Below are 17,873 nucleotides of genomic sequence, written 5' to 3' on the forward strand. Positions count from 1 at the left end.
AACTCCAAGGGGGCTGTCATGTGCCTTTTACTGAGGAGTGGCTTCCATCTAGCCACTCTACCATAAAGGCCTCATTGGTGGAGTGCTGCAGAGATGGTTGTCCTTCTGGAAGGTCTCCCATCTCCACAGAGGAACTCTGGAGCTCTGTCAGAGTGACCATCAGGTTCTTGGTCACCTCCCTGACTAAGGCCCTTCTCCCCCGATTGCTCAGTTTGGCCGGGCGGCCAGCTCTAGGAAGAGTCTTGGGGGTTCCAAACGTCTTCCATTTAAGAATGGGACGTTCAATGCTGCAGAAACTTTTTGGTACCCTTCCCCAGATCTGTGCCTCAACACAATCCTGTCTCGGACCTCTATGGACAAGTCCTTCGACCTCAAGGCCAATCAATTGAATTTACCACAGGTGGACTCCCATCAAGTTGTAGAAACATCTCAAGGATGTTTAATGGAAACAGGATGCACCTGAGCTCAATTTCGAGTCTCATAGCGAAAAATCTGAATATTTATGTAAACAAGGTATTTCTGTTATCGCTTTGTCATTATGGGGTATTGTGTGTATATTGATGATAAAAAATAAAAATAAATCAATTTTAGAATAAGGCTGTAAAGTAACTAAATGTGGGAAAAAAGGAAGGGGTCTGAATACTTTCCGAATGCACTGTAGGCCTATGGAGACTGGTGTTGTCCAGGTGACACTGTAGGCCTATGGAGACTGGTGTTGTCCAGGTGACACAAATATTATTTATAATCTATTACACCAGGAGGACTCACTGGCATGTCATTGATGACTAAGAAATTAGCATGTTTACATCTATGGGGGTCATGGTCATTTGGCTGGAAAGGTGGGGAAAACAAAACCTGGCCTTCATTGAGACAACAAAGGGAGGTTTTATTTTCAGTTTACCATGTCATCTTTGACAGGCCCATCTTGAAGATGGGTATCCTTCTTGTGAGTCATATTTGGTTATCCTTGTAAGCAGAAAAATGTACGGCAGGGATGGGAAACTGGAGGCCCCCCTTTTGAAGGCCCCTCGGATCAATTCCCCCCTGCCTTTTTTTTTTTTACTCAGTCGGGGTCTAAACTTACTGTTAGAGTTAGAATAGTAGAAAACAAGGTGCGGCGCAACTGCGACCCTTATGATGAGTTCAGATTTTTTGTGGCCCCTCCCCCATCAAAGTTGCCCATCCCTGATTTACGTCAAAGTACCAATAGAAAAGTCATCTGAATAAAGGTATCTATAACATCTTGAGTCACAGAATATAGAAACAAACAAGACTATAGCACTATTGCTACCAAGTACACATTTTGCCATGAGCGATTGGACAACTTGATAGGTAGTGAGTAAACACTGTAAATGTTGAATGTGGATCTCTAGACAGCTTCAGGGCAACTCAGCAGCCATCTCTCATCACAAATCTTGGGGTGAGAATTGAGAGTAAGGGTTTTTTGCCATGCTATGATGCTAGGCTGCCACCCCAGGGAAGCAAATAGCCCCAAACACATCTGAATCACTAGAGGTCCTGGTCATACATACATAAAGACCATTAAACCTGAACTGATGGCATTTTGATTGCACTGCTTCATCACAAGCCAACAGAAAGACGATGAAGCAAAATAAACAATGAATTGGGTCTCGCAAAGCTCTTGATAGTGTAGAACAAATTAGGTGCATTAACTCCTAGCCTTCACGGGACAATGGGAAGGATTCTAATCCAATAATTCCATGGAAGGTTTCCATGACTATGGATAAAGAAGAAGACAAACGCTGCTAACACTTAAGACAAGACCTACCTACCTAAGCCCCTTACACAAATACTCATATAAATGCAAAAAAACACTTTGAGGGGGGATGAAGTCCCCATGAGACACCGAAGGCCAGTGTTTGTAGAGAAACTGCCCTGGCGAGAGGGACCCAGCGAGAATTTCAGTACGACTCTACAACCTCACATCCTGACTTCACTCTCTGACAGAGCACTTGACTTCCGGTCATTCCAACTCGTCTGGCTTGCGACCGAGCTGAAGCTTCCTCTTAATCCCCTAATGCCCGGCTGGCTTAAAAGCCAGAAGGCACAACAATGAATCACCACTGATCCCATGTGGTCTGGATGTCCGCTGAGGAAATCATGACTACCCATCTCATCTCAACTCACCAGAGCACTGGGTTCTCCACACACAATACACATACACTTTGAAACTTTGCACAGATGTATAACAGTATATTCCAAGACGCATGTCACACTTTCATAGGTGCAAAGTGGTTACATTTATATTCCAGAATCTCACATTTATCAGAATTCCATTTTGCAGCATGCTGTGTTAGTATGTTTCTTGCATATTCAGTTTTAAGTAGACAAAGTATCCATGGCTCATTCTACAGAATAGGTAGTCCAGGATACGTGCCAGTAATTGGTATCAAATACGAGTGCATTTACCAGGACACCCAAATCAGTAATGCAATGGCTAACATTTGCAGGTCACCCTATCAGAACCAGTGTTGGGGTAAGGTGTTACAAAAGGAATGTAATCAATTACTTTTTATGAGTAACTGAGTAAAGTAAGGTGTTACTTTTTAAAATTGGATAATATTATGATTACAGCTACTTTGTCAAACAATACTTTCAGAATCATATCGCTACCGGGCACGTTTCCATTATCCGATCTCAACTTGTTTCCTTATTTAGTTCTCGATCGAGCGGAGGAAGGCTGTTTGGAGAAATGACATGACAGCTGTAATTTAATATTACTTTTTCAAATAACTAATTCGAACATTGATTAGAACCTCATCATAGCACTCATAAGCTTTTATCAATCCTTGAATAGAACACTATAAATGCTGCATGCTGAAACCTTTTCTATGCTCAATGTTAACATTGACTGGTTACATCATAAACCCTGTAGTTGTAATGCCTGTGCTTGATATCATTATACCTCGAAAACATATGGGTGCCATGGCAGCATCATCCATTGGATGGCTAATCCTTCCACTGTCCCTTTACGCACAACTTTTGTGGTCAGCCTCCCTTTTTATTTCTCACTGTCAAGTGTGAATTATAATTCTTCAAGTTTTACCAGTGTTACGTCCATGCAGCATCTGCATGCCAACCATTTGAGTTACACTGTGTTTTTTCAAAGTAGCCCACAGTGTTGTTTTGAACAATGTAGCCTACAGTGAGTGAATTGTAGATGGTGTTAACAAACTGTAGCATACCTTTTTTTACTTTCAATTAAAGCACATATATTTTGCATAGTGGTGCGAGCTGTTGAGTTTTGGCCACATTAGAGAAAAATGCGACCATTCGCACAATCATGCTAAAATCTCATAAGATATTAGGTGGTGTTTTTTGTCTTACAGTAACGTTATACTATGCTATTATGTTCAGTTCTGTTATGTAGAATACTATCATTATGTGATCTTATAGATATTGATTCAGCTTTGATCTAACTTTATCAAACGAGCACCATTCGCCAGAGCAGCCTGTTCTGTGAGCAGCCGAACGAGTAGTAATAGAAATAACTTTATTTGTATAGCATTTTCAATACAGCTAACAAAGTGCTACACATCATAAAATAAACAAAGAAACAGACAGGAGGAAAGAGAATGAAACAAGATAGCTAATTAAAATATTTCTATTTTCAATAATAGTGTGTCTTCGGCAGGGATTTAAAAAGGGGCACAGAATCAGCAAACCTGATCTCTGGCAACGTAGTGACAGATTCTGTGCCCCTTTTTAAACAGATATACAGTAGAGCAGAGGCTGTGAGTAAAGTACATGCACATGCGCAGAAGCCTCAGGACCTTTTGCTGTCCAGGAGAGGGGTCCAGTGTAGTCGGACCCGCAGCCACTCCGTACTTTTTAACTGCTCCCCAAAGCCTGTTTATCAGTCTTTCATTGAAAAGAGCTTCAACAAAATACTACTCTAAAGAACGTTCCCATTACCAAGAGACACCCCACACCTACACACAAACAACAACACACAAGACAGCACTCATCAGCAAAGTCAACAGCATCCCTCACTCCACAGCCACGTTTACCTCTCTCTACCTTGGCCATGCGAACTGAGTCATCAGTGTAGGATAAAACGTCATGGGACAATTAGAGGAGAGATGGATTAGAGGAGAGACGCGTTCATTCATACATATGAGGCGTCAGGGAGGCAGAATGCAGGAAGTGAGTCACGTCTCTACTCCTACCTGAAGCCTGCTGTGATGTCATTACCATATCATTCTCAACGCCCAACAGTCAGCGGCAGTCAGTAGACAGCTTTCATGGCGGTGAGCGTCCAGAGTGGATAACCTCGCTCTGTTTACTGAGGTGAAATGAGATGTGAACACTGTGATGCTATAATAGTAGGCCCCGGTCATGAACCATTACTGACCCCAGTACAAAATGTTGCCAGCCCAGACAGCAAGGATTTTAAAGGTCACAGGAAATCACAGCTGAATGGGTTGGAGAGGTCACTTCAATCTGATGTAATTTGAGGATAATGATGAATGATTTTAATGATTTTCTGATCTGATCTTAAAGTGACCATGTGATTTTAGCCTACATATGGCTTGAAGAAGATAGATGGATTCAGCCACAACACAACACCCTCTCTAGCTGATAAACCCAATATATACAGACCGTTAATGAAAAGCAACCAAACAACAGGAAACATTTCCCTCAGGATCAACCTTAGACTGCAGACTGAGATGATCTCAGAGACCACAGAGAGGGGGAAGGTCCCTTCACAATATCCTCTCACTTTATAAGGCCAACCCTCTCCTAGCATAGTCACACTGTCTTTCCAGGGGAAATGCTCAGCAACCCAAAGTGCTGTATTGTGTTGTGTGTAAATGTACGTAATGAAAAAAGAAAGGCTACACACTGCCACTCAAGTATTTTTTCATATTTTTCCTTGGTCTCAGCTCCTTGTGAAAATTTAAGTAGCCTACCATTGATCTCCAGACAGACAAGATGGATGGAGAGAACCCTTGAAACACAAAGAGATCAATGGTTCCATGCATACACTTCAATCAGCATGAGCTCAATACCTTTCTGTGTTAAGGGCTAAATCAGTGCACCCTGATTGACATTACATCTCACAAAATGGAGTGTGTGGAGAATATTGGCATTCTTAAGTGGAGTTGCTTGTTGAAACACTGCCTTGCAATTGAGCACTTTCATCCCTCTCATTACGTTGTCAACTTTAGAAGTGACAAAAGGGTAAACAAAATGAGATGTATAAGGTGAGCAAGTAGGCTAATTAAAACAACTAATAATGATGCATTACAATTACCGTTTAAATAAGGATGGCAACGACATTCGTGTTTTTTTCAGCCCAGGGCGCAGCTTATCCATAGTTCTGCTGCGAGTCAGGTACGGCTCGGTATCGGAGTGAAAACGCTGCTTGATTCGGATGTGAGTTCTTGGTTGTCGCCACAAGTGTTTGGGTGCTTTGGCGGAACCAGCACCTTCTCTACTTAGACCTGTGCACTCCATATTTTCGGTTGTTCCTTCCAACATCAGTAGGCTACCTCTTCGATAGAAACGTATTCTATGTGCGCTGTTGGCGGTGGCAGAGTGTGCCGTCCACGAGCCGAGGGTCCTGAAACGAGGTAACGCTTCCTCACAATCCAACAGGAAAGTTATTCTGCGTCAATATCGACATAACCCCAGTGAATAGTACAGCCACAAACGAATGATATCAACTCTTAAAATATTATTTGAAACTATTAATTTGATCCTCTCTTCTATTGTTGCCTTTCATTCAGAGATTCATCCGTCCGCAAACATTTGTGTTAATCCTCGCTCGCTCTCCCAAGGTATGTGCTTATAACAAGGCATAGAAGAAAACAACGTTTTTGTCCATTTCTGAAAGCTCTTCAAACAAAAGCATGTCGGAGAGAGAGGAGCATCTATAGATAGGTGAACTCTCACTCCCCTGCGTGTGTTGTTGTGCTCTCATCCGCGCGCGTTTTATAAAGCAGTCCAGCCAACCGTTGGGACTGACGCGAGGTTGGCTATTCATCACATTACCGAGTAAGCATCATTGACTAAGAATTCAGGAAATTACTAATCCCTCCGTGAAACATAACATTGACTTATTTCTGTTATCAACTTTGGACACTTTCAATTTGGGTTCTTCTAGGGTTCAAATCATTAAAGTTAAAATTGTCCCCAGTTTTCTGTGACCAAATTGTATGTCGGCTACTGGTAATTGTAAATGAGTCAGCCCAACTCTGCAATCAAAAAGATCACTTCCATATACAGTGAGGGAAAAAAGTATTTGATCCCCTGCTGATTTTGTACGTTTGCCCACTGACAAAGACATGATCAGTCTATAATTTTAATGGTAGGTTTATTTGAACAGTGAGAGACAGAATAACAACAAAAAAATCCAGAAAAACACATGTCAAAAATGTTATAAATTGATTTGGATTTTAATGAGGGAAATAAGTATTTGACCCCTTTGCAAAACATGACTTAGTACTTGGTGGCAAAACCCTTGTTGGCAATCACAGAGGTCAGACGTTTCTTGTAGTTGGCCACCAGGTTTGCACACATCTCAGGAGGGATTTTGTCCCACTCCTCTTTGCAGATCTTCTCCAAGTCATTAAGGTTTCGTGGCTGATGTTTGGCAACTCGAACCTTCAGCTCCCTCCACAGATTTTCTATGGGATTAAGGTCTGGAGACTGGCTAGGCCACTCCAGGACCTTAATGTGCTTCTTCTTGAGCCACTCCTTTGTTGCCTTGGCCGTTTATTTTGGGTCATTGTCATGCTGGAATACCCATCCACGACCCATTTTCAATGCCCTGGCTGAGGGAAGGAGGTTCTCACCCAAGATTTGACGGTACATGGCCCCGTCCATCGTCCCTTTGATGCGGTGAAGTTGTCCTGTCCCCTTAGCAGAAAAACACCCCCAAAGCATAATGTTTCCACCTCCATGTTTGACGGTGGGGATGGTGTTCTTGGGGTCATAGGCAGCATTCCTCCTCCTACAAACACGGCGAGTTGAGTTGATGCCAAAGAGCTCGATTTTGGTCTCATCTGACCACAACACTTTCACCCAGTTCTCCTCTGAATCATTCAGATGTTCATTACCAAACTTCAGATGAGCCTGTATGTGTGCTTTCTTGAGCAGGAGGACCTTGCGGGCGCTGCCGGATTTCAGTCCTTCACGGCGTAGTGTGTTACCAATTGTTTTCTTGGTGACTATGGTCCCAGCTTCCTTGAGATCATTGACAAGATCCTCCCGTGTAGTTCTGGACTGATTCCTCACCGTTCTCATGATCATTGCAACTCCACGAGGTGAGATCTTGCATGGAGCCACAGGCCAAGGGAGATTGACAATTATTTTGTGTTTCTTCCATTTGCGAATAATCACAACAAATGTTGTCACCTTCTCACCAAGCTGCTTGGCGATGGTCTTGTAGCCCATTCCAGACTTGTGTAGGTCTACAATCTTGTCCCTGACATCCTTGGAGAGCTCTTTGGTCTTGGCCATGGTGGAGAGTTTGGAATCTGATTGATTGATCGCTTCTGTGGACAGATGTCTTTTATACAGGTAACAAGCTGAGGTTAGGAGCACTCCCTTTAAGAGTGTGCTCCTAATCTCAGCTCGTTACCTGTATAAAAGACACCTGGGAGCCAGAAATCTTTATGATTGAGAGGGGGTCAAATATTTATTTCCCTCATTAAAATGCAAATCAATTTATAACATTTTTGACATGCGTTTTTCTGGATTTATTTGTTGTTATTCTGTCTCTCACTGTTCAAATAAACCTACCATTAAAATTATAGACTGATCATTTCTTTGTCAGTGGGCAAACATACAAAATCAGCAGGGGATCAAATACTTTTTTCCCCTCACTGTAGATAATTTCAAAGGAACTACAAAAGATATTCCGCCACTCAAGGAGTGCAAGTTAAATGTAATAAAATAACTTCATTCATATTTAAAGGTGTTTCTTTATTAGTATAGTACATTAATTAAATAATAAAGAAACAGCTTTTATTGAACTTTAATTTCCCTCCAATATCACTAGAATACAATTGCACTTGCAGTTCCAGTTTGTTCTCTTTAATTTCATTAAATCCTGACACTAACGTTGGACTGTGAGGTATCAACATTGTTTCTTTATCTCATTACCCCTTTATTGCCACTGCTATGAATTAGGTGGTATTCTATTCTAGTATTGATTAACAATGACTCAGAGTTAAAATACCCATCTACAGACCTACATACAGGTAACTGCCAAAATAAAGGAAACACCAACATAAAGTGTGTTAATAAGGCGTTGGGCCACCATAAACCAGAACAGCTTCAGTGCACGTTGGCATAGATTCTACAAGCGTCTGGAAATCTATCTAATTCCATAATTTGGTGTTTTGTTGATGGTAGTGGAAAACGCTGCTCCAGAATCAGCCGCTGCTCCAGAATCTCCCATAAGTGTTCAATTGGGTTGAGATCTGGTGACTGAGACGGCCGTTTTCATGCTCATTAAACCATTCAGCGACCATTCGTGCCCTGTGGATGGGGACATTGTCATCCTATGGGGGAATAGTCATGGTAGCCAAAATAATGGCCTGCCCAGCATTTTTATACATGACCTAAGCATGATGGGATGTTAATTGCTTAATCAATTCAGGAACCACACTTGTTTGGAAGCACCTGCCTTCAATATACTTTGTATCCCTCATTTACTCAAGTGTTTCCATTATTTGGCAGTTACCTGCATCTTGTAATGCTCAACCTTAAAAGGCAATAACACTCCCCATAGCCCTGACATCCAGTAATAGTTATTCAACAGTAATAGACCTTTGACAGTAATAGACTTTAGAACGCATCCTGTACCCAAAATACATGGATAATTGCACAACGTTTTCAAATGAATTACAGAGGACTCCCACTCCTTTTCTCTACCTTTCCCTCTAGTTATGTGCATGTCACTGTGCCCTGTTCCTGGCATTGCAAACATCGAGAGTGGGAGAGCAAGAGGGAGACAGAGAGAGAGAGAGACAGTTGAAGGGAGGACAGTAGCAGGTGACCCAACTGTAGTTTGTGACTACTATCATTTCCTTTTTAGCCAATTCAATTGCAGTCATTCTCTGTTAGTGATTTTTCTGTCATGACACGTTTTAAATCACTTAATGAACCACAAACCAAATTGTTATCAGTTAAAACACTATAACAGTAGGTCTACCTTTACTTGTTACTTCTGTGAACTTTTATTATCCTCCCTCCTCATGAGGGAGAGAAATTAGAAAATATCTTAAAGAGACAGTATGTGGGTTTATTGTAACAGAATGACACGACACTAGGCAATATTTCTTAAACTTACTGAAGGCAAATAATTGAATATTAATTAAATATAAATGTTGATATTAGTTGGCGAGGGTCTTAACTTCAACATTATAGTGTTTTGATGTATTTCTAATATCTTTTAAGACTTGCTGGTAGTATGCAAATTAATTACTTAAAAATCATACAATGTGATTTTCTGGATTTTTGTTGTAGATTCCGTCTCTCACAGTTTAAGTGTACCTATGATAAAAAAATACAGACCTCTACATGCTTTGTAAGTAGGAAAACCTGCAAAATCAGCAGTGTATCAAATACTTGTTCTCCCCACTGTAGGTAAGCAGCTTGGTTTGAAGAAATCAACTGTCGGAGCAATTATTAGGAAATGGAAGACATACAAGACCACTGATAATCTCCCTCGATCTGGGGCTCCACGCAAGATCTCACCCCGTGGGGTCAAAATGATCACAAGAACGGTGAGCAAAAATCCCAGAACCACACAGTGGGACCTAGTGAATGACCTGCAGAGAGCTGGGACCAAAGTAACAAAGCCTACCATCAGTAACACACTACGCCGCCAGGGACTCAAATCCTGCAGTGCCAGACGTGTCCCCCTGCTTAAGCCAGTACATGTCCAGGCCTGTCTGAAGTTTGCTAGAGTGCATTTGGATGATCCAGAAGAGGATTGGGAGAATGTCATATGGTCAGATGAAACCAAAATATAACTTTTTGGTAAAAACTCAACTCGTCGTGTTTGGAGGACAAAGAATGCGGAGTTGCATCCAAAGAACACCATACCTACTGTGAAGCATGGGGGTGGAAACATCATGCTTTGGGGCTGTTTTTCTGCAAAGGGACCAGGACGACTGATCCGTGTAAAGGAAAGAATGAATGGGGCCATGTATCGTGAGATTTTGAGTGAAAACCTCCTTCCATCAGCAAGGGCATTGAAGATGAAACGTGTCTGGGTCTTTCAGCATGACAATGATCCCAAACACACCGCCCGGGCAACGAAGGAGTGGCTTCGTAAGAAGCATTTCAAGGTCCTGGAGTGGCCTAGCCAGTCTCCAGATCTCAACCCCATAGAAAATCTTTGGAGGGAGTTGAAAGTCCGTGTTGCCCAGCGACAGCCCCAAAACATCACTGCTCTAGAGGAGATCTGCATGGAGGAATGGGCCAAAATACCAGCAACAGTGTGTGAAAACCTTGTGAAGACTTACAGAAAACGTTTGACCTGTGTCATTGCCAACAAAGGGTATATAACAAAGTATTGAGAAACTTTTGTTATTGACCAAATACTTATTTTCCACCATAATATGCAAATAAATTCATTAAAAATCCTACAATGTGATTTTCTGGAGAAGAAAATTCTCATTTTGTCTGTCATAGTTGACGTGTACCTATGATGAAAATTACAGGCCTCTCTCATCTTTTTAAGTGGGAGAACTTGCACAATTGGTGGCTGACTAAATATTTTTTTCCCCCACTGTATGTATGTATATATATATATGTAATAATAGGGGGGGGCGGTTACGTGTGACATGTTTTTCTTTCTCCCAATCTTCCTTTGTAGTGTGTGTGTGGTTCAGAGTGGTTGTTCTGTTGGTGTGTTCTGGTTATTTCAGGTGTGCCGAGTTGCGGCTGACGATGGTGGGCGTCCTGGCAGCTGTGGTTGAGTGACCAGAGTATATTAACTGTTTGCTGTGTGAGCTCGAGAGAGAGAGAGAGAGAGAGAGAGAGGTGTGTAGAAGAGGAGGGACCTTTTGTTTATTTTCATTACTTGGACCCCGTTCCCAAACATTCCCTTCTCTTACCATCCCTGGTTTGTTTGATTGGTCTTTGTTTTATTACTGTTTCTTTAAGGGTGTTGAATATGTTGTTTAGTACCTTACTACATGTCCCCAGGGGGCTAACATTGAGTTCTGGTTGTTGTGTCTGGTTATTTTAGTTAGTTACACCCCACATTTCTTCCCCATCCATCTAGTTTACATTGTGTGCGTAGGCACAGGCATTTACGTCTCCTCCTCAGACAAACTACACCCGAGGGGAGAACGTAACATGGGGGATCGTCCAGTGACAAAGTCAATACTTTGTAGAGCCACCTTTTGGAGCAATTACAGCTGCAAGTCTCTTGGGGTATGTCTCTATAAGGCACATCTAGCCACTGGGATTTTTGCCCATTCTTCAAGGCAAAACTGCTCCAGCTCCTTCAAGTTGGATGGGTTCCGCTGGTGTACAGCAATCTTTAAGTCATACCACAGATTCTCAATTGGATTGAGATCTGGGCTTTGACTAGGCCATTCCAAGACATTTAAATGTTTCCCCTTAAACCACTCAAGTGTTGCTTTAGCAGTATGCTTAGGGTCATTGTCCTGCTGGAAGGTGAACCTCTGTCCCAGTCTCAAATCTCTGGAAGACTGAAACAAGTTTCCCTCAAGAATTTCCCTGTATTTAGCGCCATCCATCATTCCTTCAATTCTGACCAGTTTCCCAGTCCATGCCGATGAAAAACATGGTGTTCTCGGGGTGATGAGAGGTGTTGGGTTTGTGCCAGACATAGCGTTTTCCTTGATGGCCAAAAAGCTCAATTTTAGTCTCATCTGACCAGAGTACCTTCTTCCATATGTTTGGGGAGTCTCCCACATGTCTTTTGCCAAACGTGTTTGCTTATTTCTTTAAGCAATGGCTTTTTTCTGGCCACTCTTCCGTAAGCCCAGCTCTGTGGAGTGTACGGCTTAAACTGGTCCTATGGACAGATACTCCAATCTCCGCTGTGGAGCTTTGCAGCTCCTTCAGGGTTATCTTTGGTCTCTTTGTTGCCTCTCTGATTAATGCCCTACTTGCCTGGTCCATGAGTTTTGGTGGGCGGCCCTCTCTTGGCAGGTTTGTTGTGGTGCCATATTCTTTCAATTTTTTAATAATGGATTTAAATGGTGCTCCGTGGGATGTTCAAAGTTTCTGATATTTTTTTATAACCCAACCCTGATCTGTACTTCTCCACAACTCTGTCCCTGACCTGTTAGGAGAGCTCCTTTGTCTTCATGGTGCCGCTTGCTTGGTGGTGGCCCTTGCTTAGTGGTGTTGCAGACTCTGGGGCCTTTCAGAACAGGTGTGTGTGTATATATATATATATATATATATATATATATATATATATACACATACATACATATACACTGAGATCATGTGACACTTAGATTGCACACAGGTGGACTTTATTTAACTAATTATGTGACTTCTGAAGGTAATTGGTTGCACCAGATCTTATGTAGGGTCTTCATAGCAAAGGAGGTGAATACATATGCACGCACCACTTTTCAGTTATTTATTTTTTAGAATTTTTTGAAACAAGTTATTTTTTTCATTTCACTTTGGACTATTTTGTGAATGTCCATTATATGAAATCTATAAAAATTCCATTTAAATTACAGGTTGTAATGCAACAAAATAGGAAAAACACCAAGGGGGATGAATACTTTTGCAAGGCACTGTACCCGTCATTTCAGAAGGAGAGTCACTAATTCCTGTAACACAGCAACAACAGCCCGCCATACAGAACCCTGCATCTTTTCCTGTCGTCTGGCCTCTGTGATGCCTGCGCTGCCGAGAAGCAGACTGTAGAGCCATCAGCTCAGGCATGGACACAGTGTGTGGGTGGAGAGGCTAGATGTAGCGCTGGGCCAAAACGAAATGTGTGGATGGATACACGAACACAGACATACTAAGGCAGTGCCCTCCATTGACCCGAGGCTGGGAGAGAGAGAGTTAGGTAGCAGCCGTCAGACAGAAGGCTTTTCTTAACACCCTCTGGGCCTAGAGAGATACGGGATTCAGAGAGATTCAGCACAGCCAAGAATATGAAGGTGGATGAGCACGTACTAAGAGAAGTAGGGGCAGGCAGGCAGGTGTGATGGGAAGACGCTGTGTGAGTGAGTGCATAAACACACAGACATCCGGGGACAAACAGACACCGGCCACGCCCACACACACATCCACAAAAGTTACTCAGTGTCTGCTCCCTCAGCCTTGACTGCAAGTATAGATGGATTCGAAAACCAAATGTCACAGATGCAGTTTCCATCCCAGCTAATTTGACTGAAAGTCAGTTGACAGTCTGTCCTTCTGAGATTACATAACATTCTCCTGAAGTGTGGAGTAACCCCAGCAGAAGACATCAATACCACACAGTAGCCTTCTCAATGAATCACACTGTGGACAGTTCATGGCTTGTTGAGCACACAGAGGGGAGAAGGCTTGTTAAGCACACAGAGGGGAGAAGGCTTGTTGAGCACACAGAGGGGAGAAGGCTTGTTGAGCACACAGAGGGGAGAAGGCTTGTTGAGCACACAGACGGGAGAAGGCTTGTTGAGCACACAGAGGGGAGAAGGCTTGTTGAGCACACAGACGGAAGAAGGCTTGTTGAGGGGGGTAGAAAAAGAGGGAGAGAAATTAGAGATTGTGAGAAATAAAGAGAGGAAATACAAAGAGAGAGACAGAGCATTAGAGAAAGATAGTTGAAAGATTAACAAGCTGCTCCACTGACTTGCAGTCGTCGATGGTCTCCAGGCTCGTGGCCTCTACGCCAGCCAGGGCCTTCCTATAGAGGGCTTCCAGGTGTAGCAGCTTGCGGTGGTCCTGGGCGTGGGTGGAGTGGCGCCGGGACAGCGGGGGCAGCAGCACCGTCCCCGAGAAACGCCGACACAACACATAGCTGGGGTTGGAGAGAGGGAGGGAGTCCCGCCGACTCTGTGGAGGAAACAAAACACTACTATCAGAGGACAGGAATTTGATCAAATACAGTGGGGAGAACAAGTATTTGATACACTGCCGATTTTGCAGGTTTTCCTACTTACAAAGCATGTAGAGGTCTGTAATTTTTATCATAGGTACACTTCAACTGTGAGAGACAAAAATCCAGAAAATCACATTGTATGATTTTTAAGTAATTCATTTGCATTTTATTGCATGACATAAGTATTTGATCACCTACCAACCAGTAAGAATTCCGGCTCTCACAGACCTGTTAGTTTTTCTTTAAGAAGCCCTCCTGTTCTCCACTCATTACCTGTATTAACTGCACCTGTTTGAACTCGTTACCTGTATAAAAGACACCTGTCCACACACTCAATCAAACAGACTCCAACCTCTCCACAATGGCCAAGACCAGAGAGCTGTGTAAGGACATCAGGGATAAAATTGTAGACCTGCACAAGGCTGGGATGGGCTACAGGACAATAGGCAAGCAGCTTGGTGAGAAGGCAACAACTGTTGGCGCAATTTTTAGAAAATGGAAGAAGTTCAAGATGACGGTCAATCACCCTCGATCTGGGGCTCCATGCAAGATCTCATCTCGTGGGGCATCAATGATCATGAGGAAGGTGAGGGATCAGCCCAGAATTACACGGCAGTACGTGGTCAATGACCTGAAGAGAGCTGGGACCACAGTCTCAAAGAAAACCATTAGTAACACACTACGCCGTCATGGATTAAAATCCTGCAGCGCACGCAAGGTCCCCCTGCTCAAGCCAGCGCATGTCCAGGCCCGCCAGAGGAGGAATGGGAGAAGGTCATGTGGTCTGATGAGACAAAAATATAGCTTTTTGGTCTAAACTCCACTCGCCGTGTTTGGAGGAAGAAGAAGGATGAGTACAACCCCAAGAACACCATCCCAACCGTGAAGCATGCAGGTGGAAACATCATTCTTTGGGGATACTTTTCTGCAAAGGGGACAGGACGCCTGCACCGTATTGAGGGGAGGATGGATGGGGCCATGTATCGCGAGATCTTGGCCAACAACCTCCTTCCCTCAGTAAGAGCATTGAAGATGGGTCGTGGCTGGGTCTTCCAGCATGACAACGACCCGAAACACACAGCCAGGGCAACTATGGAGTGGCTCCGTAAGAAGCATCTCTAGGTCCTGGAGTGGCCTAGCCAGTCTCCAGACCTGAACCCAATAGAAAATATTTGGAGGGAGCTGAAAGTCCGTATTGCCCAGCGACAGCCCTGAAACCTGAAGGATCTGGAGAAGGTCTGTATGGAGGAGTGGGCCAAAATCCCTGCTGCAGTGTGTGCAAACCTGGCCAAGACCTACAGGAAACATATGATCTCTGTAATTGCAAACAAAGGTTTCTGTACCAAATATTAAGTTCTGCTTTTCTGATGTATCAAATACTTATGTCATGCAATAAAATGCAAATTAATTACTTAAAAATCATACAATGTGATTTTCTGGATTTTTGTTGTAGATTCCGTCTCTCACAGTTTAAGTGTACCTATGATAAAAAAATACAGACCTCTACATGCTTTGTAAGTAGGAAAACCTGCAAAATCAGCAGTGTATCAAATACTTGTTCTCCCCACTGTAGGTAAGCAGCTTGGTTTGAAGAAATCAACTGTGGGAACAATTATTAGGAAATGGAAGACATACAAGACCACTGATAATCTCCCTCGATCTGGGGCTCCACGCAAGATCTCACCCCGTGGGGTCAAAATGATCACAAGAACGGTGAGCAAAAATCCCAGAACCACACGGGGGGACCTAGTGAATGACCTGCAGAGAGCTGGGACCAAAGTAACAAAGCCTACCATCAGTAACACACTACGCCGCCAGGGACTCAAATCCTGCAGTGCCAGACGTGTCCCCCTGCTTAAGCCAGTACATGTCCAGGCCCGTCTGAAGTTTGCTAGAGTGCATTTGGATGATCCAGAAGAGGATTGGGAGAATGTCATATGGTCAGATGAAACCAAAATAGAACTTTTTGGTAAAAACTCAACTCGTCGTGTTTGGAGGACAAAGAATGCTGAGTTGCATCCAAAGAACCCCATACCTACTGTGAAGCATGGGGGTGGAAACGTCTCTCACAGTTGAAGTGTACCTATGATAAAAATTACAGACCTATACATGCTTTGTAAGTAGGAAAACCTGCAAAATCGGCAGTGTATCAAATACTTGTTCTCCCCACTGTATGTATGTATGTATGTATGTATGTATGTATGTATGTATGTATGTATGTATGTATGTATGTATGTATGTATGTATGTATGTATGTATATATATATATATATACACACATATATATACATACATACATACATACATACACACACACACTCTGAACAAAAAAAACAGAACATGAGCTGAAATAAAAGATCCCAGAAATGTTCCATAAGCACAGAAAGCTTATTTATCTCAAATTCTGTGCACAAATTTGTTTACATCCCTGTTAGTGAGCATTTCTCCTTTGCCAAGATAATCCATCTATCTGACAGGTGTGGCATATCAAGAAGCTGATTAAACAGCATGATCATTACACAGGTGCACCTTGTGCTGGGGACAATGAAAGGCAACTCTAAAATGTGCAGTTTTGTCAGACAACACAATGCCACAGATGTCTCAAGTTTTGAGGGAGCGTGCAATTGGCATGCTGACTGCAGGAATGTCCACCAGAGCTGTTACCAGAGAATGTAATGTTCATTTCTCTACAACGTCGTTTTAGAGAATTTGGCAGTACATCCAACCGGCCTCAAAACCGCAGACCACGCATAACCACGCCAGCCAAGGACCTCCACATCCGGCATCTTCACCTTCGGGATCGTCTGAGACCAGCTACCTTGTCAGCTGATGAAACTGTGGGTTTGCACAACCAACTAAATGTATCCACAAATTGTCAGAAAGCGTCTCAGGGAAACTAATCTGTGTGCTTGTCGTCCTCACCAGGGTCTTGACCTGACTGCAGTTCGGCGTCGTAACTGACTTCATTTGGCAAAATGCTCACCTTCGATGGCCACTGCCACACTGGAGAAGTGTGCTCTTCATGGATGAATCCCGGGTTTCAACTGTACCAGGCAGATGGCGTCGTGTGGGTGAGCGGTTTGCTGATGTCAACGTTGTGAACAGAGTGCCCCATGGTGGCGGTGGGGTTATGGTATGGGCAGGCATAAGCTACTGACAATGAACACAATTTCATTTTATCGATGGCAATTTGAATGCATAGAGATAGCCTGATGAGATCCTGAGGCCCATTGTTGTGCCATTCATTTGCCGCCATCACCTAATGTTTCAGCATGATGATGTTGCAAGGATCTTCCAATTATTGATAAACATGCACCTGTTAGGAAACTGACTGTTAGAACTGTTAAGGCTCCATGGATTGATGAGGAATTGAAAAACTGTATGGTTGAAAGAGATGGGGCAAAAGGAGTGGCTAATAAGTCTGGCTGCACATCTGATTGGTTGACTTACTGTAAATTGAGAAATGATGTGACTACACTCAACAAAAAGAAGAAGAAACTGTATTATGAAGCCAAGATCAATGATATAAAGAATTATGGAAAAAAACGTTGGAGTATTTTAAATGAAATTATGGGCAGAAAGACAAATTAGAAGACAGATTTCATCAAATCAGATACCTTATTCATCACAAAACCATTTGATGTTGCCAATTATTTTAATGATTACTTAATTGGCAAAGTGGGCAAACTTAGGCAGGAAATCCCAACAATGAACAGTGAGCCATCGTATTCATGCATAAAAAAAACAAATAATGAAAGAAAAGCCTTGAAAGTTAGTGTGGGAGAGGTGGAATAAT

At 42.9% G+C, this 17,873-nt stretch overlaps 1 protein-coding gene across 1 annotated transcript in view; it reads right to left on the reverse strand.

The window, feature by feature from the left end:
* The window catches only part of LOC311137761 (3',5'-cyclic-AMP phosphodiesterase 4C-like), a 155,052-nt gene that overhangs the window by 94,817 nt on the left and 42,362 nt on the right, over nt 1-17,873 (reverse strand). Inside the window, exon 3 of the mRNA XM_084172345.1 lies at nt 13,829-14,031. Within this exon, the coding sequence (XP_084028471.1) occupies nt 13,829-14,031 (203 nt within the window). The remainder of the gene's footprint in view (nt 1-13,828; nt 14,032-17,873) is intronic.

This window comes from Coregonus lavaretus, assembly GCF_964263955.1.
Source record: "Coregonus lavaretus genome assembly, chromosome: 11".
In the NCBI taxonomy this organism is placed as follows: Eukaryota; Metazoa; Chordata; class Actinopteri; order Salmoniformes; family Salmonidae; genus Coregonus; species Coregonus lavaretus.